This window comes from Nesoenas mayeri (genome assembly GCF_963082525.1).
Source record: "Nesoenas mayeri genome assembly, chromosome: Z".
Lineage (NCBI taxonomy): Eukaryota > Metazoa > Chordata > Aves > Columbiformes > Columbidae > Nesoenas > Nesoenas mayeri.
Window position 1 is genome coordinate 17,785,882 of NC_137542.1, and position 23,767 is coordinate 17,809,648.

The 23,767-nt window shown below is 40.6% G+C and overlaps 1 protein-coding gene across 7 annotated transcripts in view; it reads left to right on the forward strand.

Annotated features, from left to right (window-relative positions):
* NFIB (nuclear factor I B) overlaps positions 1–23,767 on the forward strand; it is a 273,378-nt gene that overhangs the window by 99,267 nt on the left and 150,344 nt on the right. For 3 of the 7 annotated variants that reach the window (XM_080362344.1, XM_080362345.1, XM_080362347.1), the window contains exons 1-2: positions 3,715–3,970; positions 10,151–10,682. In XM_080362344.1, the coding sequence (XP_080218470.1) occupies positions 3,941–3,970; positions 10,151–10,682 (562 nt within the window). In that variant the 5' untranslated portion in view covers positions 3,715–3,940. Of the gene's footprint in view, positions 1–3,714; positions 3,971–10,150; positions 10,683–23,767 lie in introns of those variants that run through there. The other 4 variants (XM_080362342.1, XM_080362343.1, XM_080362346.1 and 1 more) reach the window with 2 other exon arrangements.

Sequence of the window (23,767 nt, forward strand, 5' to 3'; positions counted from 1 at the left end):
TAGGGTGGTTGCACACTCTCAGGGAGGGTCATTCACACACCGCTTCAGTATTTGCCACTTACTGGTGTGAGAGGTGCCTTTTCTTCTTGAACGTGCCTTTTTGTTGCCTGAAGTTTTCTAGCACCCATGTGGGCGGCTATGTGTGTCCTCAGGCCTGTCTTACCAGTGCTCATATCGCATCCTGTCTGCGGGCAGGATCACTCAGTCGATCCTGGCTCCACAGAGTCAATAACAGCTCCCGCTGTCCCTCACCAGGAAGGTCAGTTGGTGACTTTTATTTTCTTAATCGCCAGCATTGAAATGATAGCTAAACTTCCAGCTACAGCATGGAGGTTGGCATATCTCTAGCAGCAAGGACAAAAAGCAACTGTCCCCCAGCCTGGAGCTTCAAGGGTAGAGAATTTGCAGCAGTAGTGGGGTTTTTAGTGTGTAGGGTGGGAAAAATGTGTTTTTAGGGGGATGGGGAGTTACTGCAAGCCAGGACTTCAACTGAACCAGTTTCCCCACAAGGTCTCCCTGCATGCCAGGGTCCAGCCACCGTGGCTGCTGTCATTGCTGCATTAATACCATGTTTCTCCAGGCTAACCCAGTTCCCACATACCTCTCTGTGTACCTCTGCAAGGAAGGTGTAGACAGTTGCTCTTTTTTGTTATTTTAATGGAGTTCTTTCTCCATTTTGGAAACAATTGTTAGCTTGCTTTCCTGTAAAATGAGCTGGGGTGGGGTATGTTGGGGTGAGTGTGTGGAGACTCGTGCACACGTATGTGTCTGCGTGTGGGAAGGGTTCTCCCAGGAGAAAGCCTCTCCTATACAAGTTCCACTAGGACTGATCAGGAAGAACAGAGCCAAAACATTGCTTTTGGGTGTCCAGTGCAGCCTGCTTTCACTGATGCAGTAGGAACCTGTGGGCCAAACTGGAGGCAAACCCATGGCAACCTGCACCATGTCCACCTTGCCTCCTAGGTCATGCAGATGACAAGATGCTGCTTGAGCCATGCTGGCCAGGCAACTCCGTTTCCTTCAGGATGGCTTCACATGAGGGGCCTGCTCAGCCCTGGCCAGCACACTGGCTCTGGAGAGGGTCTGGCTTTGCTGTGATCCCCAGCAGCACTACTCTGGGGGGTGTTGGCATGTGGTGCAGGGCTGGCTGGGCCTAGCCCTGCCTTGTCTGCTAGGGTTAGAGATGCAAACGTATCCTCAACCAGCTCCTGTGGGGATGCAAACCCAATCTCACCATGACTCCACAACCCCTTGCAGCAGTAAGAACTGCAGAAAGCACCCAGCTTGGTGTCTGCCCTTACCTTATTCCATTTGTGTTTTCCTAGTTGCCTCTGCTTGCTCTTGGGACCTTGCCAGGCAGTTCTTGCTTTTTGTGCACAGGTCTCTAGCACAAAGTTGTTCCTTGGCCAGGACCTGGGAGGGAGTGGGGCCTTCTGCAGGTCCTGCATGGAAAAGGGGAGACTTCTCCCATCTATGCAGCTCATAGGGGCAGCCTTGCTGATGCAGTGTTGTGGGCTTGCCCTGATCCTTGTGGAGGGGGTGTGAGGGAGAAGAGGGACAGAGGGGAGTTATTACGGTTTTAAATCAAGTCCATAATAATGGCTTGTTGTGTAAGAGTTCAAGCACTCAAAGAGGTGTGTTCAAGGGCATCAGTGCCTTTGTGCCAAGTGGAATATCTTTTATAATAAATTAACTCCAGGTAAATTGAAGATTTATTCAAAGGGAAACTCCAGTATTTAAAGCTGGTGTTATCAGCTTTTTCCAGTGTCTGGGTACAGGAAAATATGATAGGATTTGGGGGGTATTCTACACCAGATATGGATATTAATTTTGCTCATTGTGGCTAGCGCAGAGTTTCCCTCATCCCCATTCCCCCATCCTAAGCATATGCTCGGTAGTTGCCACTTACCAATGTGATCTGTAGAAAGGAAAATCCGTGGCTGCTGCCTGAACCCTGCAAATCTGAGGGAACTCAGCAAATGCAGCCAGAAACGGAGCTGCAGGGATGCAGTGTGGATTCTGCAAGGGTTAACACGTTTGGGTCTTGATATTTTCTTTGACATTACCTGTCTTATACTGGTTCTCTCCTTCCCCCGCCCATCCCCCTGCTTCTTTTGGTTTGTAAATTTACGGGAATTGCAGCTGGTAGACTTGGCAAGCTCCCCTCATTAAGAGCCCTTGTTGAAAATGGGCTGTGTTTGAGCATTTCCCTAATGAGGACAGGACGGGGTTAAAAAGTGACCATTTCATGGTTGACTTGAACTTGCCTACTTGCCTTGATGTGTCGTTGTGAAATGCCTGACGTGAATAAACTCTCACTTTGGGCAAGGAGGAAGTCAGCGATCTCTCCGGGACGCCGCCGGAGGCTGCGCACCGGCAGCGGGAGGCAGCGCCGGTGCAGCTCAGCCGCTCGTTCCCGCAGCCGGCAGCGGCAGCACTGGGGGGGTGTGAACACACAGCGAGCACTCCCCCCAGCTGTGAGCCGCATCGCAGCCCTCATCACAAGAGCAGAAATAAGTTTCGTTCACTACTTTCTCTCCCTTCCCCAGCTCCCCTTGTAAAAGCTGCCCAGGAAGAATGAAACCAGACCCCGAGCCCTGTTGCTGCTGGGGAGCCGGGACCCCCCCGCCGCCCGGCAGCAGCCTGCGAGCGCGGAGACAGCAGTCACCGGCAGTGCCGGGCAGGGGCCCCTCCTTTAGTGGGGCGGCGGAGGGGGCTGCCTTCCCCCGCGCCCCCGCGGCGGGGCGGGGGCCGCCGAGGGGGGAGCGGGGGCGTCTGAGCCCGCGGCCGCTGGCAAGATTGTACCCCGAAAGGAGGGGAAGGAAAAGAAACCTCCTGCAGATAGCAGCCCCCCCGCAGTCTTCCAGCCCCCTCCCCCCTCTCCGCCGGAACTTTCTCCCACCAGAAGAGAGGGAAAATGAGGGATGTTTGCAAAACGTGCGAGTTCCTTCTGCGGCGTTAGATGGTGATTAATAAAGAGGGAGGGCAGAGGAGGGGGATCTGGTGGAGAAAGAATGTGTTTGCAGGAGAAGGAGGAGTGTAAGCGATGATTGTGTAATTAAATAATTTAAAAAGTCTCATTTGGGGAGAGAGCTGGGACGGGGTCCAGAGGGTGTAGCCGGCGAATTTTTCAACTTCCAAGTTTTGCAGAGTCGGGGGAGGGGGGCGAAGGAGGAAGGGGGACACGGCGGGAGCAAATCGTGAGGGAGCGCGAGGGGAGAGATTTATCGTTTGAATTTCCAAGAGATCATTTTTATTACAGTGGGCGTTTGGAAAGCAGCCTCTCGCCATCGCTGCGGAGCGAGGGCGGGCGGAGGGAGCGCACAGGGGCCGCCGGCGCAGCCCGCAGCCCGCGCCGCCGCGCGCTGCCCGCCCGGGGCGCGCTCCTGCGCCGGCGCGCGCCCGCCGGCACGATCGCTGCCCGGCGAAGTTTCGCCTGCCATCACTCTCCGGGATTTTCCTGCTCCGCTCCGGGCGGTAACCTTGAACTTTCGAGAGCGTGGTGACAGTGCCGTAATAACCCACCATCACCAACTCCTTAAAAAAAAAAAAAAAAAATTAAAAAAAAAACAACAGGGCCAAACAAAAAAATCCTCCCGCCCACCCCCCCTCCCCGAGTCCTTCCCCCCTCATCTGCAAAACAACCAGCAGCAGCAGCAGCAGCAAAAGCAAGACTCCCGCGCCGCCGACTACAAGAGGGTTAAAAGTGTAGATTGGATTTCACCCCGGGAAATCTAGCACACGGAGTGAACTTGAATTTTTGGCTATTTAAGGAGGACTGGGGTTTGTTGTGAAGTTGCGGTGATCCAAGGCAGAGCCCCGTCCTGATTGATTTCATCTTCCTTGAGTCTCAGATGACTGTAAAATGAATAGATGAAATTATTCCTTTTTGAGGCTTTTCTTAGGGGCTCTCCGGGCAGCGTGTTCTCAAAGCGAAGTCATGATGTATTCTCCAATCTGTCTCACTCAGGTATAGATGCGTTTTATTTCGTTTATTTGTTAATTTACTTATTTATTTTCACTTTTTTTTTTTTAATAATTTTGATATGTGAGTTGTTAATGAGTCATTGCTAGTAGTTGTAACGGGTTAAAGCACAGTTGTAACTGCTTGTCAGATCCAAACTCCTCTCGCAGGAGGGAATAGTAGAGAATAAACTGTACCAGGCCATTGTTTTGGGGAGATCCATTCAAAGTGTCACCCGTAGACAAATACTGTTAATTGTTGGTGCATAGGAAGTCAAAGGTTAACAAAATGGAAATGAGCATAATTACAGTAAAAAACAGGTTTGAGAAGTATTTATTTGATTGGAATTAAACGATTTGCTCTCTTTTCAGCTCGCCGGTTTAAGCAGAGTCTAATGAAGGGGTTTGAAAGGAAAAGTGCTATTTTTGACAAAAAATGAGCGCTCGCCGGTGCGAACTAATCCCGTCTTATGCTTAATTAATAATACGTAGCCTGCCAACAGCGAGGGCGATGTGAGTGGGGATGACCAAGCTGTGCACTGTTTTCTTGTTCGGTTGTGCAGGAGCGTAGCGTTGCCCCCCTCCCAGCGAAGCTGCAACGTTCGCGGAGCAGCGTGCATCCTCCCGAGCAAGGGGAAAGATCTGCCCGTGTTGTGCAGCCGCGCTTGCAGCCACTTTTCAAGCCGCGGCGGCGGCTGTCACCGGGACGGCGGGAGGGAGCGGGGCGAAGCCGCGGCCGGCGCCGCGCGGGACCGCGGAGCGGGGCGCAGAGGGTGGGGGCGGCGCGGAGCGCGACGGGCAGCCCGGTCTGGGGTCCCAGCCGCCGCAAAATGCCTTTTTTCTTCTTTTTTTGGTGACCTAAGAGGTTTAGGGAGCAGGATTGGGAAGTTGCCCGGGTGCCTCAGGAGCGTCCTTGCCGGGCGTAAGGTAACGGGGAGCGGGGGCTCCGGAGCCCGCTCCGGGGAGTAAAGCCGGCCTGCAAAGCCAAGGGGATAGTTTTCAGAAGCTTTTTGTGAAACTCTGTCTTAGGAGGATGTGATGTAAACTGATTAAGCGATAACTGCTTGCTTCCACATTGGTGCACCAAAAAGCTAAAGAAGCAGAAAATGTGCGAAAGTAACGTCTCCTGCAACACTGGTGTTAAGCGGCCAACGATGTGCTTATATTTGCACGGTGAATAAATAAATATGATTTAAGTTATTCCACAATTAGAAAGCCTTGTAATTCAAAAGGACTGAAGTATTCATAAATTGTGAATGAAGATGGAAACAATGATAAGGCTTATTCAGTGATTGGATACAGTCCTGTAGCTTTTTGGCTGACACATTTTTTATTGTTTATATTTTGTTTGGCATCTAAGTGTGATTGACTTAGATATGGATATTTTCAGCAAGTAAACGTGAGCTACAGTGTAGCAAAGCTGGAAAGAGTACTGTTGAGATATTTCTTCTTCAAAAGAGGAATGAATGCATGTAGGAAGCGTTTTGTGTAACAGATACGCGCATGCTTACAGGTACACATGTAGAAATAATTACTTCTGATGAAATCTGCAATTAGTAAAAATTAATTCTATGTGGGCTGTCCATTCTGTGAAATTATTGACAAGCAATAAGACCTCTGCACCAAAGTGTAAACGTGAGAGTATAACTTAAGAAAGCTTTTTTTACATTGGAAACATAGATTTTCACTACCGCCTCTGTTACAGCGCGTAGTTAATTTTGTTGTTTCCTGCTCTGATTACTTTTTTTTTTTTTTCCCCCATATGCTTGCCTTTTGGACTCACAGATGTAATAGATTTCCTTATTCTTTCCAAATCTATATTAAAATGTCGCACTCAGGTGTATGCAAAAACACCGCATTGTACTTATATAGCCATAAATACAGGAAAGCAATTCCAAGCTTTCATGCATTGATAACTTCTCCATAATATTTTATAATTATACTGTACCATGTACCATGTAGAGGCAGTTTCCCTTTAGTGGTACATACATGGAACACAGTTGGAGGATATTTATTTTAATTTGTAATCTTTCTCTCCTTACTTGGAATGATAAAGACATTTAAAAATTATCTTTCCTCTGCATCAATTAAAAATTAATATTACACTCACAAGGAGAATTTATACTTCATTTTATTTATTTATTTAAAGCAAAAGATGGATTGATCTCATTTTGAGTTGTGACTGAGTTATAGTACTGCCAAAATTGTTCTCTCTATTGTGTTCTCCATCTCTAGGGCTCTTACAATGCATATTGACTGTGGTAGTATGTGCTCAGAAGAAAATATTTAGGTAAAAGTTCTAAACACAAACACCTGTTCGGACCGCGCTCCTTGCAAAAGCAGTAGTTTAGTTTCTGCTAAGACAATGCTGAAGCGCCTTTTAGGAAAAAGTCTAAAATCCAAAGTACAGCTTTAAGAATAGCCTTGGCAATTCAGATGGTACCCATCACTCTTTTCATAAGGGTTTGGTGGGTGTAAAATAGCTCCAAGGAAGAATGAAGACTTAACCAAATGCAATTTAATTTTTGGGGGTCCTTTCCTCTCCTTCCTATATGTTTCTTTCCTCCTGTTTTGGAATGAGCATAAAATGCATTTATCTCTCTTGCTGAGGCATGATAGGATGCAGTTACCACATGCCTTTAAGTGCTTGGTCTCTTGTGATATTTTTGCCGTGGTTTATTTTTATGTTGTGGTGGTCCAGGAAACTCAGAATACATTGTCATTTTGTTTTCCTCTTGGAATACGTTGTTTCATTCAGCACAGAGAAAATCCATGCAGCAAAACTGAGTACGTGAAGTTTTCTGTATAAAATTTTTATATTGCTCCTCAGTTCAATCTTGCATGAATTGATACAAAGTTTATAAAAAAGTGTAAGACAGGAGAAGTGCGCTGCCTTTCCCTTTCACCTTTTCCAAAAAAGAAAACTTGGCCTATCTATTATCATTAGAAGACTGGTATTTTTTTCCTTTATTTGCAAGCTACATAGATATTACATAGTAACTTCCATTTTAATGTAAATTGCCAGTGCACAATAGTTCACCTGAGCCATTTGATATGACTTTTGAAAATCTTGCCTCCATAAATCACTTTATTGGAAGAGCAACTGTGGCACATGGGTGAATGCCACATTAAAAAAAAAAAAAAAAAAAAAAAAAAAAAAAAAAATCAATAATGCCTGTGTGAGTATTAAGGGAGAAAAAAAATTAAATTCTGTAGATGGCTTTTTAGGAGGTTTAGTGGAGAATGTGTGTGATTAATTGCAAATCTCCATTTAGGATCATTTTTATGGGCACTTCTTCTTGTCAAGTAATGTTTCATTTGAAAGGACTCCAGGTGCACGATGAATCTCTCAAAGATATCTGATAATGTTGCTTTAGAACAGGATGTTCTTTGCTGTGTTTCTCCTTCACACTCTTTCACATATATTTATATCATTACAACTTAATGATATTATGAAAGAAAAGCCTGAATACAGTTTTGAAAAGCTTTTAGTTTTTGTTTGTTTGTTTGTTTTTGTTTTTTTTTTTTCCCTTCACTCTTTGAAATAGAAACATTCAACCACTACAGATAGGAATTTAAAGTTGGAATTTTTCTCTGAAAAATTTTCATAAAATGTTGTAGGTTGTTACTGGTACTGCTATGTGCATTACCTGAAGGCATAACCATTAGAAAACAGCCTGTGATGTTCTTCTTGGAAATGAAAACTAGATGTGCAGTATTCTAGTAGCGCAGAGTATTTCCACATTCATTTTATTGCCATTTTAATATACAAATACTGAAGTCCATCTAGATGTAGGAGTAATCATTGTATTGAGACAAAAAATCATTTATCCCAAAGCTCGTCCGCCCCCTGCCTTTATGCCACCTTTAGCTCCGGCTGTTAGAATTTTCAAAATCTATAGTAAATCTGGTTTATTCAGTCTAAAATGAATTGTAAAGTTTTAACACTGCACAGTCCTTATGCCTTTTTTTTTTTTTTAAAAAAAAAATTTCTTTGAATACTTCAATCAAGATGACTTCTGTGGAAGAAAAAATAAACTTTCTTTAGTAGTTATAATTGAGGGGAAAAAAAGCATGGCATCAGAAAGCGTATGAAGATAGGGAAGTCTTATCATGGGCTGTGGTTACTCAGAGCAGTATTGCCTTCCCACACAAAGAACAGATTGTGGTTTAACTCTTTCCATGGCCTAGTTTTATGTGCCAGTATAGTATCAGAATTGTTCAAATCTCTTCTGGAAACTACTAATCAGTTTAATTGTTGCCTTTGTGGCTCTTTGTCAAGCATCATACTGTAATGCAATTGTTCATGTCCTCAATTACCTTCCTTTATTCTCTCTCTCTATTTATTTATTTATTTTTTAATTCTGTGAAGGTAATGGGGTCATAGGTAAACTGCTTGCAACTTTTCTATTATTTTCTGTTTGATTTGAGGATGTGTAGGGAAGAGAGGTAACTAGATCGTGTGGTGTTTTTTACCACTCAGGAAATTTTGAAGTTTGTTTGAAATTTGAGGATTTAAATACTAAATTCTTGGCCCAAAGCTTATACAATGGCAGAGTGAACTCTGTATAATTGAGACCATTAGTTATACTTTCATCATTTTTACCTAATGGACTTAATTGACCTATTGATTAAACATAATTCATTCCTTGTCTAGCAGTGTAGCTAAAATATTAGTTTGTTAATTGTATTCTTGAACACAATTGCATAAAAAAGGTTCAGTTTTAGTTTGATTGGACTCTGCCACTCAGTGTGATGGGCAATCTGCATGGTATTTAAATATGCCTGAGCACAGGAAGAAAGATACCTCCCCTAAGGTCTCCTTTCCAAACCAAAATACAGTAATGTTTGATGAGCAGATTGCACTGTTTTAAGCAGTGGATTTGCTTGCGGAAAACAAGCCTTAATTTTGGGGAAAAGCCTATTTAGATATTAACATGGATGTGTAGGATGGTACTTTTAGCAGACAAAATGAACTAATTTAATTGCCATAGCATGTATGTGTAGACGACAACTAAACATTACCTCCTTAATGCAATCCATATCGCTGCTAGGCAGAAGATAAGAACTTGCAGGTGAAGCCAGATGACAGAAAGGGATATTTTTGACCTGTAAATAAATTGCTTGAATTTCACAAAAGCAGCATTTGACCAGCGGTGCACTCGTAATGTCACTCTGCCACAGCATGCAGAAACACAAAGAATGCGAAGTTTGTGCCAAGTTGCCATTTTTCATTGTACACCTCAGATTGATTTTTAAGGGGTTTAGAATAATTGCCACACTCATTTGATCAGTTAACAAATTAACTGACTCTGTGGGGCTTCAAAACCCTCAGTAGAGCTGCCGAAAGAACATAAATGTAATTTTTGTTCTCAACTTCATAAACTTCTATTTTACAGAGTTTGGGGGTGGTGGGAGGGAAGCCCGATGAGCTGAAAGTACAGAAGCTTCTGTTCAGGATTTGTATACGACAGACTGTGTCTTTTGCCTGCTTTCCCTTACTGTATACTGGTTTCTCTAGTTACCACCACTGGAATGGTGCTGTTTCAGTGCTGGAATGTTGGACGTTTGATAAGAAAATGGATCAAGTTTAATGGCGCATGCTCTTTGTGCCACCAGCAGTCTCTTGCTGAGAGCATGCTCCAAAAGCGGGAACTGTGTGGCATTACACTGAGCATGTATATGCTTTGTGTTTCTGTGCCACAGAGAAGAGAAATGAACTGTGGCATTCGCCTCAGCCTTCTGAACGTTTCTGCTCAGATTTTCTAAAACCGTATAGTGTCCTCTTTGTGCAATGGTACTTTTTTTGATGTTAGCCATTCACTCAGATATTTAAATGTTAGCAACAAAACATCTTGATAGCATCTCTTTTAAATGATGTTATCTCCGCAGTGTTGCGGGTTGAAGTGAGGGGAGGCATAAAAATAAAATCTTCACATGGTTCTTTCAAAGAAGGAGATATGGGGAAAATGCAATTCTGTGTGTACTTTTTGTTTGCTGCCTGACAGTGATAGTAATTGCATAAAAGGTTTTATGCAGAAATTTGCGAAAATTTTAAGTGTTTATTCTCTTTGTCTTGGATTTCACTTTAAGATTTTCAGAAACCTTTCTCGATACTGCTTTGATTATGACAACTTACTGACTTTGAGTTTTCTTCTTCTTTCTTTCCCTCCACTTCTTTCCACAGGATGAATTTCACCCGTTCATTGAGGCACTTCTTCCACATGTCCGTGCAATTGCCTATACTTGGTTCAACCTTCAGGCTCGAAAACGCAAGTACTTTAAAAAGCATGAGAAACGAATGTCAAAGGATGAGGAAAGAGCAGTCAAGGATGAGTTACTTAGTGAAAAACCTGAAATTAAACAGAAGTGGGCATCCAGGCTTCTGGCCAAGCTGCGCAAAGATATTCGCCAAGAGTTCCGGGAGGATTTTGTGCTCACGGTGACTGGGAAGAAGCACCCATGCTGTGTATTGTCCAATCCTGACCAGAAGGGTAAGATTAGGAGAATCGACTGCCTGCGACAGGCTGACAAAGTCTGGCGTCTGGATCTAGTCATGGTGATCCTGTTCAAAGGCATCCCCTTGGAAAGTACGGATGGAGAGCGGCTCATGAAATCTCCACATTGCACAAATCCAGCACTTTGCGTCCAGCCACATCACATAACAGTATCAGTCAAGGAGCTTGATTTGTTTTTGGCATACTACGTGCAGGAGCAAGGTAGGAAGCAGATTGTCATGTTTCTATGTTAGTATGTCAAACTCTGATTCCAAGTAGCCCTGTTTCCCCTATGGGCTGGCTTCCAGTGAAACATTATTCTGTCGTCTATAGACATAATGTGAGTACATGTCCATATGTAAATCAGCATGTATACTTCTATACGCACACATTCCTACAGACCTGTGTAAGTGGCATGTGTGTCTGACATATGTGCCTCATTCTTTCTTTCAAGAGAGAGCGGGACATACCTAGGTAATACTTTAATTCCACTGAAGTTGCCTTTTTTTTTGTTGATTAGTGGCAATACATTGTGTAGTTTTTCCAGTTGTGACTTTAGGAAACATTCTTCTTGTTTTTCTATATATATATATATATTTTTTTTTAGTTGCCCCAGTATAGTTAGTAACAGATGCAGATATGCACAACCACAATAAATAGTACAAATATTTTTATTGTCTTTGTAGTTACAAATAATCAAGAATTCATCCTTAAACTGGTGAACCTACTGTCACTTTGAAGAGCAATTGCAGACTTTCTCATGTCTATAAAATAAAGCATGGAAAAACTTCAACACAGAAATACTGCTTTGTAGATGCCATATGTAGTCAGAATTACAGCATACAATACTTAATGTTTTATGCATATTTTTACATCACCAGCTCACCTTACCTATCTGAGCTTTTTAAAAAAAGATCCAGGTTGTAATATTTCAAGATAATTTTCCACGAAAAGTATAGTTTCATAAACACACTCATGTACTTATTTTGTTTGGCAGGTAATTCAAATGTAGAAAAGTGCAAGAACACTATGGAAAAGCTTCTTAAACTTAGCTTTACAGAATGAAAATAAAAACAGGGCTTCTGATAACCAAGTATCAGGGAAAAAACTGCAAGTCATATTGCATATTCAGATAACAATACTTATAGACAAGTTACCTGAAATTGTAAATGACTGCAAGTACGTGAAGGTTGTTTGGTTTTTTTTTTTTTTCCCTCCAATATTAAGCCTTCTGAAGTGCTTTTTCTCTGTGAGGGGTCATTTTGGTTGTTTCTGGTGATTATACCATCCTCTAGATGTCTTTGTATTGCTGACTGATCAGCGGTAATAAAGCGTTTATTTTTTAGCTGCAGACCTCAGCTAGGGGAAGTTTGGCTGGCTGCAGATGGTGGGCCATTTCACAACTTGGCCTGGTAGCGGGCAGAAATGGCCTGCAGAAGGGCAGATGGCCAGCTGTTATCTTATGCCCGATACATAACTGCAGGATTTAACTGAAAAACAAACAGAATGGATTTTGTTAGTAAAAAAAAAGAAGTAAAATTGCATGTCTTCATTTGGTGTGTACTCATTCTTTAAGAGAGCAGATACACAACACAACCTTTTTGTTTTCAGTTAATTTGTCTTTTAGCATTTACTCACGAAAGTGGAGCACTATGTTTATGTGAACATATAAATAGGGTTCAATCTTTTAGGATAATTGTAATGAAAAAATATTTGTTTTTTATTTTATATATATATGTATACATATATATATGTGTATATATTATTTTTTTTTTCTCCCCTGCTTGTAGTTTTTTGTATTTTTCTCTCCACAGCAGTAGACAACAGTTATACATTTTGTAGCGACTTTAAGTAGCTGCAGTCTGGCAAATCTGATCGCCAATAACATAGAAAGAAAGATTTCTTTGATAGCACTAACCAAAATAAGTTAATTAGAAATAATTTGTACCTGTAAACTCCTTTTGTGAAAAAAAAATTCAAATGATATTTTGAATGCATATATTGCAACACATAGCTTACTGATTAATTCTAATGGATTTACCTGTCTCTAGAAGTCAAAACTACAAAGGGAGGTAAAACAGTTTAAGTAGCTCTTGAGCCAAAGAAGCTGGGGTCAGAGTACTCTTACATACAGTCGACTTTTAAGTTGTTGGAAGCCAGTAACTTGAAGTGGGAGAAGGAATTGCAGGGCATAGCTGATTTTATTGATTTAAACTGATTGAGAATATGAGTTTACTAAAAATATTTGTCTAATTGGAAATGGGTACGATAAACGTGCTGTAATATTATACATTTCAAAGCTATATGGTGCTACTTTGAAAATACACTGGAAGATGAAGCTGGCTAATTTCTGTGTACCAAGTCACACTTAGTAGACCCTTTTGTTTATTGTAAATTGCATGTATTTTGTATCTGTCTTGCTGCTTCACAGTAAATCTTCTGTTAACATCTGTTGACTCTCTTCTTGAAGAACTCATATTGAGTTATCTTTATATTTTTTTTCCCATTTTGTCAAACTTTGATTCTCTGTCCTCATTGAAAGTAGGTTAATTGTGGTGCTTTGTAGTGCACTTGATTAAGAGCACCAGGCTTTGCGAAAGATAAGCACGAAGTCAACCAAAATGCTGCAGTATACACATGCTGTTTTGCTTTTTATTTCTCTTTTAGAATATATAAACCCACCTGATAGTATCATGTAAAAACTAAGTGGAGACATAGAAACAATTAAATCCCCAAATGAAATATGAAGAAGGAATTAGCACATAAAATGAATAAGGGGGCCAAGTAGTTTGGTTTTTTTTTTGTTGCTTTAAAAAAAGAAGATTAGGGGGGAAAAAAGAGGAGGAAGGATAGTTCGAGTGCCAGTGATGGTTGCCAGTGGCACCAGGATTGGCATCAGACCTTCTTTGTTTAGCCTAGAATGCCTGTGATTTGTTGGTTGGCATCCGCATTGCAGTGCGGAGTAATGTTACAATATATTGACAATTTCCAGATCTAAAAGTGTCAATAATCCTTTCAGTTCTTAATAAAAAGAGCTTCTACTTCCATGCCTGCCTTGAAAGAAGAAATAAGGACTGACCTGTGAAATTCTGTCATTGACCAACTTCATCTGGTTCTACTTTTCCCTCATCTCCCGCAGAATTCAGCACCTTTCTTTTTCCCCCTCATTCTTTTTCCTACTATCGTCTTATGCTTTACGATCTCTTAAAAAAAAAAAAAAAAAAAAAGACATAGGTTGCAATGCTGCTCCTTTGACTGAAATGGAGGAAGAAAATGGGAAGTACATACTGTAATCAATGTTTAACATCAAAATAATTCTTAATCATAAGACACTTCTGCTTGTTATGTGAATCAGGTCCACCCCCCCCCGCCTGAGTTTTTAAAAAGCGCAAACTTTGAAAATGGTATGAATATTGTTTCTATTGACAAATCTGCCCCCTTTCATTTATTTTTTTATTTATTTTTGGTCGGGCATCAGGGAGTGTCTATCACTTGGTATGAAATGCATCTCAGTCCGTAAAATCGTTTGATGATATTTGATTCAGTGCAGCGCTTATGCTGTGTTCCCGTTGCTACAAGAACCGCCATTTTGTTTGTCAAGTGCCAGGAGAGGGGAAAAAAAAGGCAGACAATGTGCTTGATGCCAATAATGGTTGCCAGTGGCACCGAGGTTGGCATCAGACCCTCTTTGTCTACTTGCTGAATGCCTTTGATTCGTTGGTTGGCATCCGCATTGCAGTGGGCACATTGGAAAGTTTTTGACAATCAGTGAATGAAAGCTGCAGTACTTGTTTGCTGCAACAGAACCCAGATAATATAAATCCCTTCTTCTGATAGATATTTTACTCTTACAATGGCTAATAATAATAATAAAAAATGCGTTGCTGTTTTTTCTAAAGCATAATATATCTACAGCAATGTGCCTTATCTGCAGAATTCCTAATCCCCGCATCATCTCTGCTGTTTTTTGCAGCATAAATAAAATGAAAACTTGATGTTAGGTGTTTCAGCACATACTGAATGAAGCATAGTAGACCTTGAGAAAGGCTTTGGGAGTTTAAAGGACTGAAGCAATGGTACATGTAAATGTTAAACATTTGTGAGTGTTTTTAATGCATATGCCTCTCAGACTACATTTCTCAGATCAGTCATGTTACTGTTTACACTGTCCTTTGTCACTCTGTAAGAGTGGTTTAATTGGAGGACCCTGAATCTCCAGCTGTTAATAAACTCTGAAGTTGAGGGAGGGGAGAATCTTGTTAAAGTATTCAAGAAGGAGGGCAGAAACCATCAAGATGCTGCCACAGTTCCAGCTGCATGAGTTTGTTACCAGGAAATCAGCAAAAAGACTAGATAATTTCTGTTGGAAGTTTCCTAGATAGCATTAATATTGCTTTCCAGTTAACTGCTATTATCTCGTTAATAAGAAGGATTAGCCACTCTACCCAAAGGGCTGCACAGAAGGAAGTCTGGCCTATGTGAGTCCTTGAATTGCCAGACTGTGTCCTGTCTCTTGTCGGGGGAGAGAGGGGGCAGGAAAAGAAAAAGAAAGAAAGGAGAAGAAGGGGACAGCGAGGGCTCGGGCTGGCTTCTGCAGCCTGGGTAGAGGAGAACTTTGTGTGCAGGACGCTCCGGCCGCCCCGTGGGGAGTTGGCAGGTTCCGGCGCCGGGGGCGGCTGTGCTGGGGTGGCCTGGGTGCAGCCACCTGCCTCTAGCCAAGCCGCCACACCTGTGGTGGTGGCTTTCTGCTTGTTAATGTCCCCCATGTCAGATAACCTCAGCTGGAGCGCAGGCTGCTGCATCTGCCTTCATTTGAAACTGTCTTTACCCTAGTTTAGCGCCAGCAAACTGTTAATCCTGAACTCACCAGGAATATCACTTTTTCACTTCAGACAGCCCTGGAAACACGAATGCACTGTGTTACTTTGAAAAACGTGTCCTCCTTCCAGGAAGAACTGTAATTCTTTTTTTAATCGTGATATATTGAAATTGCAGGGATGGGTGGGTGAACTCTTGGTGTACCAATGGCTTGATATATTTATTAAGCTTTTTGAGTTTTTTGAATTTATTCTTATAGGGAGCTCAAAGTTTAAGATAGGTTTATGTAGTCTTTTTCATGTTATACCCTATTTTTCATGTAGTAAATATGGAAAATTGATGATATAGTAATACAATGCTTCTAATATTTTAAAATGATAAATACATTATTTTGGTTAGTTTGCTGTGCCTACAAGAAATTCCACTTAAAATCACAATCAAAATTGTGTTTTAAGCACTGTTCCTTCTGCCTAAGTCGTATAATGGTCATATGTCTAAGTGTCACACCACTCAGATGGATTTTGAATGAGGGTTTGCATTTCTTGTGTGCACTGATGCTTCCACGTACAATTAATAAAAAATAATGGGCTTAGAAGAATCAATCAATCTGTTGAATTGCTGATTGTTCCTACTTCCATTAACTTTAATGATTTGCCTCCTTCTGAATACTTTACCTGGGAACATACAGTAGAACATTTTACCTGTTTTGCAGAAGCTTATGTCAAGGTACAGGGTGGTTTGTTGAAGCTTACATAGCAAATTATTAGTTACACTGGGAACAACAGGAAATGGAGCTTATTACTGCCTGTGCCTATAGGCGTCTAAGTGATCTAGGAGCTTGTGACACACACAGTAAAATGGCATTTTGATCCCTTGCGCTAAATCTCAATTTTGAATCAGAAAGCAAATGCAGAAGCAGAAGTATGAGTTAATATTTTATCTTATGTCATATAAGAAGAGCTTTTTTGTAGTTTAAGAATCTGATAGGGAATAATAAACCTTTAAAAATCTTTGAATTACTTTGAGCAATTCCAGTCTGTTCAGGCAAATGGAAAATTTAATTTTAATTTTTTTCTTCTGCCAACTGAAAAAGACATTGTATTGATTTCTTTTCTAGTTTTCTAATGTAGAATTTTGGATTATTACTTTGTCAAGTATCTCTATTCTGGGGAAAACTGCAGTCAAGAAAGACATTTGTCATTAGTATATATATGGGCATAATAAAGTTTTTCAGTTGATGATATTTTATTCATGAAGAGGTAGGATATGAAAACATTTTAAAAGGCCACCCATCTATTTTTATTTTTCAGAATGTATATGCGTGAACTGACATTCGGACAGTAGATCCAAAGAATTCAAAATGTATATTTTTATTTTGGATTCCAGTTTCCCTCAGAACAGGGTTACGGGCCATATGACAGGTTCCTGAGAAAGGAAAGAGACTTTTCCATATTTAATTTTACTGTTGCAGTCAGGAATGAAGTACATATACAATTTAGGAAGGAGCATTTAGCTTGTTATTTTTTTTTAGTTTTTCTTTTTATTTTTTTTTCTCTTTTTTTTTTTTTTTTTTTTCCCCTTACCTGATACACAAAGGGGAGTCATTTTCACAAGCTTAAGTGACATTAATTGTGTCTAAGACAAAAGAGGTTTATGGTTAAATAAATTCTATACAACTAGTTGAAAATTTAGAGGTCAGGGTTAATTTATGAATGACATTTAGATCGACAGCAAGAAGCTATGAAGTAAAGAATAGAATAGAAAAGAAAACAGAAGATTCTTGCTTCACCATAGTTTCTGACAGAAGAACAATACTGGGAACAAAAAAAATGCTCTAAAACTATAAATAAGGCCAGTAATTCATAAAGTAAATACTTCAAATAACAACAGAGATTTATGTTTTAAATGTCTTAGTTTTCATGCATGTTGAATTCATTGTAACTGTGAAATCTTCATTAAAATAATTAAACACTAAATGCTGCTGCAAGTTGGATTTTAAAATTAGTTGCATGAGATTGCTGTCAAGTCCAGTTCTTTTTCTAGCTTTCCCTTTTTCTCTGCTTTCGATCCTTCACCATCTCCCTGCTGCTAGTATAGTAATGTAGACATCTCAGGGACTGGTGGTCCTCCAAAGCTCTGGTCCTTGGAGCAGCGTGCCATGGTGCCCAACACAGTATTTTAAGAGGCTTCCTACAGCATCATGTTCCAGTCTCAGCAGCAAGGTGGTATGTTGCTTTGTGGTGATCACTCTGGTTGGGTTGATCTCAATATCAAGTTAAATGGCTAACTTAACTGAATAGCATTGCTCCTTCCATTGTACTGTGGAGAAGAAATCACCGATTTGTTCAACAGATGTCAAACAGGATGTCATGTCATTCTTTGTAAGGAGGTTTCTTCCTTTTTTTCTTTTTTTTTTTTTTTTTTCCTTTTTTTTTAACTCTGGTGTAACTTCTAGAAGCAGTTGGTCAGAACCTGGCTCAGGGCAGTGAAGCCTGGATTAGAAGGCGTTTGAAAGACTCAGAAGCTAGTAAAGGGGAAGTAAGTCTTAGATTATTATCTTTGTCCAAGAGAGAAGAGAGTTGATTTGGATGTGTGCATTGTACTGTCTGGGGGCAGTGAGTTGTGTATGAAGTCAGGAACATTCTTCTAGCACAGCTGTTAATCTTTTCCACCCACCTTTTTATTTACAAAAAGATTACTCCCTTACCCTCTCCCCCTGCCAAACATCCTTTCAGAGAGGTTCTTTCCTTTTCTGAAGTATATTGTGCTTTTTCAGTTTTAAATAAATATATTCCTTGAACCATTGCTTAGGAACCTCATTGTTGGCATGTGACTTTTGTTCTAGCCTTTTTTCGCAGTTGGTGGGAGATGGACACTTCAGATGTAGTTTTTATGGAGGATTCTGTCTGAGGAAGAGCTGGTAGTCTAAAGTGTGTTTATCAATAACAACATTTTGGATGTTTTTAGCCAGCCTGAGGACCAGAGCTTTTACATTCATAACCTGTGGCTCCTGTGTGTTACAACTCTCTTACCTCCACGCCCTTCCTCAAGTCAAAAAGGTGACTTAATATTATAGGGACATCGGAGTCATATTAACGTTAGTTTCCTCTATTTCTAAGAAATAGAATTGAAATAAGAAGTAGTTGTGATATAGCACTGGGAAAGCATGGTGCAAAAGCTTAGCCAAAGCCCAGTAAGTGTTCTTTTCTGTCAGAGAGACCTTGCACTTTTGAACAGAAACCTCCTATTTCCAGAGCAGAAGGGAAACTTTTATGTTTTCCAGTGTCTTTCCATATAGACACCTTCACTAATGGCATCTCTATGGCTTTAAGTGGGCTTTTAATTGTTTCACCCCTGAAATATACACATGGAAATCGAACAAAACGGTTCCCCATTTCTTACTCAGAGACTGAACAGGAAAGTCAATGCAAAAATGCATTAGTGAACTCTGAGAAACTCAGCATGTTCATTGAGAAACTAGATAAAAAAGATAAGTTTTCTGATACTGGTTTGATGCAAATGCTGTGCACAAGTAAGTATGTTCTATATTATTTACAGTTATGTGACAACTGAGAATTTTAAACTTTTAGGTCTTGAGCATATTGTTTATATATTTGTCTTCCCAATCATCAAGTTCTATTAGCCTGAATTACTACACATACTTTCATAAGGATTGAATTTAAACAAGTGAAATATAAGTATGAACTATTTATCTTAAATATAGCATTGCATTTTAATTTTTAACAATTTTGCCATATCCTTCACAAGTTATCTTCTGAGAAGATGATACGGGATTTATACATTTTTATTTAAAATAGAAATAAAAAAGTTGCTCACATTAGAACCCAATAATTACAAACTACTTAATAATAATAATAATAAGTACAAACATACTTAAAATATTTACAGAATATATGTCCATTGCATGTGAATTAATTTGCCCTAAAATGCCAAAATTTTTTCTGCCTTTTTTGCTGAAGCAACTAACAAGGAAATGCTCAATTTGCTTAGCAGATTTTTATGGAAGTGCCTTGTGTCTGAGAGATAGTAAGTATATTTACTGCAGCATCAGTTTTCCACTGCATGATTAATGCTGTTGAAAATGAAGCCAGACATCTTGAAGGGATGACTACACTCCAGTGTCCCTGATTTAAAAGTGTGAAAGCAACTCCTAGTCAAGACAACTTGTATTTTATTATTCTGACACTAGCAGTTTCTGGATGGATTACCTTAAATTTGTTATGCTATGTTAAAAGACATGTTTTATGAGGCTGGCCTCAGCTCCTGGCCTTAGTGTCAAGAACCCTGCTCCATGATGCAACATGTCTTGTTAGGTTTAATTGACCAAAGCCAATTTGTTAAAACAATTCATTTGTGCTGTAAGTCATGCCCAGGCCAAGTTGCTACCTAAATCTTTTGACCTTAGCTTGTCTGGATCATGAAATGGCTGCAAACTGCTTGACCTCTCCATTGTTCAGCAGCCGTGCCCCTTCCTTCAGTTCTTTGTGGTAATTGCTGACAAGAAGATCTTAGTCCCAAATACACCCCAGTGGGTTTCGTGGTGTCCCTCTGGAGCAGCTGTATCCTCCCTTGGATGTGCTCATGATGGTGGTACCTTTTGTCTGCTGACAGTGATGGGGACAAGTTGACAGCTTTCCATAGTGGCAGAGGTGACAGGAGGATTTCTGGTGGCTGGAGGGAAGCTCCATCCTCTACCAGGCTGCAGGGCATTTGTCTTCTGTTTGGGTGCAAGGGTTTGCTTCATTTTTCAAGGGCAAACGCTGTCAGTCTTGGTCCCATTTCACTGTGAGCATTTTTAGAGTGGGATGAGCTGGGAAGGTTCCACTTCGAAAATGTTTTGTGATGAAAATGTAATATGTATACATACCACTTCAATTTTTAGGAGAAAAGATTGATCAAAATATTTTTTTTTTTGCTGTGAAATGGAGGAGCATTTCATGTCAGTGTTATAAGTGGCTATGTGATTTCTTTAGTACCAAACCGTCATTTTGTTCAATAACTAGATTGCATTCAAGAGCAACTGTGGTCTCTAAAGTAAAGGACTTTACACACTATGCTTTATGCAGTATATAAACTTATCTAAAAGGAAGAAAGAACAATCTTTGTCTTTTTTTTTTTTTTAATAATTGTTTTCCTTCTGTGAAATGCTTTGTTTCTGGGGGAAGCTATTTGTCCTTATGAATTACTCTTGGAGAGGGGAGGCGGTCACAGACCCCATATCCCGACAGGCTTCCTACTGTCAGTGTCCCTGATGCTAATGTCAGCTTCTTGATGTAGGCTTTGTGCTTCCTGTAATTACCTACAATTTCACTGTTAGGACAGTTTAGTTTTTTGAGATGAGTATTGCATCTAATAATCTGCTGCATTGTGCTGTTGTTTTAGGAAGCGCTGCCTTTTGAAATCAGTGGTTGGTTCTGTTAAAAATCTGATGGCATGCCACAGCCTTGTTTGATTAAGAAAGCTCATATGCTAGTACGGGTACCATTATAAAACAAGTAAATTTGTAATCCAGTGGTCATCAGATAATTGGTATGTTCTTAATTTAGGGCCTCAGCCCAAAAGCTTTGATCATATGAGTAGATTTATTCAATGAAATATGCTTCATTTAAAACTTTTTTTTTCCTGCAGCATGAGGCACTGAATTTTGCAGCATATGATCAAGGTTATATTACTGTTGTCCACCTGATTTCTATATCGACTCAATTTTTTTTGAAAAAGGAAAAGATATCAGAGCATATTTGTACATACAGCATTCCTGTGCACTTGTAAATGACCAAACATTTTCTTTCAGGGTGAAACCTGAAAATCTAGGTGTGATTTTTAATTGCACTTACATAGTTCCTCTGAAGGAAGAGGGTGGGAATGCTGATGCAAGGAGCTTGAATGCTATCACTGTGATGCCAGTGTAAAACGTGACTCTATGTTTAGATGCAAGGATTTAAAAATCCTTGTCCTGGTCCCCAGCCCTGCTGCAGCTGCCCAGGTGACCAGATGCAGGTTGCTTCATCTCTCTGTGCATCCTGTTCCAGGGAGAGAGAGCACTGCTTGCTCCAGCACTGCTCTGCGAGGGTTGCAAAATACTGAGATATGTCCTGACTGAAAAGTTAAAACTCTTCCTGTGTTTCATTGCAAACAAAATCTGTGTGCTGGTACCCAGCCCCCAAGTGGGCCCTGTGTTGTAAAGAAATGTCTTACTTGGTTTTCTCGTGCTCAAACAGAAGAAACTTGCCCAAGCAGGGAGGGCCGGCACAAAGCATTCCTGCATGGCAAGCCCTGCAGTGGTACTGCTCCGTGGGAGAGAGTGTCGGAGAGAACTGTGCAGGAGGAGACTGAGTCAGTGGTGGAAGAGCTCCGTGGGTCACCTATGCTTCAGTCTGCAGGAGCCCTGGGCAGGGCTGGCCCTTGAGGGTGGGACTATGGTGCAGAGGCTTTGGCGTACTCAGAGAGTTGTGTGAGTATTCTTGCCGTTGCCTGGTGAAGGGAAAAATACTTCAGACAGAAAGGTGAAAGAAACAATCAAGAAACAATCATTGTGGGCAGTTACATATATGTTCATCCAGCTGGCCTACCATGGAGGAGGCATCTGCAGTGCCTGCAGGGGTGGCCTCTGAGCTCAGTCTGGTTCCTCATCCCTCACCCCACTCTGAGCCCAGGTTTTTCAGTTGTGTGTACCAGTAGCTCAGACCAGAGCACACCAGCACAGCAGGAGGATGGATGGTCAGCAGTTTGGTCTGAAGTGTGAGATAAAACCCAAGCTAACGTAATTGTCTGTGTATGTGTGGAATATGCATCCTGTTTCATCTCTCATACTTGGGCAGGTCTGATTTGTGAGCCAGCCAAGAGGGAGACAGTTTGTAAGGAATTAGTTGAGGATCTTCTCTTGGAGGGCCTACCTTTACTTGAAGCCCATGCTGCTTGTACTGAATCTCTTCTAAATACTCAGTAACTTGTGCTTTTTGAACCCAGTGTGCCATCTACTTTTACTCGTTAAGTAATTGCTTTCCTCATTCCTTCCTTTATGATATTTCATGGTTGATAATGAGCCAGCTATAACATCAGCACCTACAAAATTACTGTGTCTAGTTCTCAGAGTGGGAGGTGACATTAATTTATAAAAATGAAAAAAGTCTGTCCATGCACTTACCACAGGTGATACTGAAACTGCACAGTTTACAGCTAATCAAGGGTTAACATCAAAAGTTATTCTATTGTTTATCTTCCAGTTAAAGAATAACCAGCTTGTGCAGAAAGAAGAATTGGAAAATCGATTGGGCTGTCTAGATTCAGACACATAATTCAAAGTAATCTATATCAAGTTGTAATTTTACCATATATGCATTCGTAGGTGAGTTCAATGCCTGCAGTTCAGTAATCTATAAAGGCTTATGTTGTAGGTGTCATGGACTTCCTTGTTTTTTTTAAACCGGAGGTTATTTTTTTTGTAAACTATGTATAATTACTTTAACTTGCTCAATTGTTGCCTTTTTTTTTTTTTTTAAGTTAAGGAAACAGATATCACATTGTTACACAGAGCAGAAGAATTGTTACTGCATTTTTAAATACAGCGAGGGGTGCCTGGTCTTGCATTGTCATGCATAAATGCAGCGTATGTATATAGTCTTCCCTGGCCATTCACATAATTTTTTTCCACTAAATTGTTGCTGTAACTTGGATATTCTGGGACAAGAATTATAGTTGTCCTGTAATGATTTCTGTTCTATTTACAGCCTACAAATAAAGGAAAAGCTGCTTATAGTAAAATAAGGATCACTGGTCTTTCAGTAATTAAATAGACTTGTTATACTGCATTAATCCTTTTTGGAACATTTGGAATTACTTCTTAGCACTCACAAACACAGCATTAGGGCCAGCAATTAATCTGTTGTTTGTCCTCCAACATTTGTGTGATGTAAAACATGTGTGTTTAAAGATGTATTTCAGGTTTAAGACTAAGATCATTGCAGAGTCAAATAATGATAATGATTGTTCACTAGTGTGAACCAAGATCTAGAATGAAATTGCAGCAATTGTTAGAAGGACTCACAAACCACTATGTCCAACTGAAAGGACTTACGGTATAATGATATCCAACACTGTCTAGTTTTGGGTATTGCACATGAGAAAAAAAGTGGGAATCATTTGAGACAGCCAGAAACTTTCTAGATCTATGATTAGCCTTCCTTATAGGTACAAGAAGTAAAAGCTTAACATTTCATCAGGAAAAATTATGTTCAAGAAAAAAAACAGTAACCTTCTCATGATGAGGGCAGAATAGACTGGAGAGGAGAATGTGTTATTTTTATCAAGGACAGGTTTAGGAAGCATCTACCAAAATGACACACCTAAAGCGATCAAGTTGTGCAGCAGAGAGATAGTTCAGGTGATTACTTCATGTCCTTTGTAACCTCAAGGTTCAGTAATGTTAATAGAGTAGTCAAATTTGCTCCTTTTCTGAGCTTTGAGTTCAC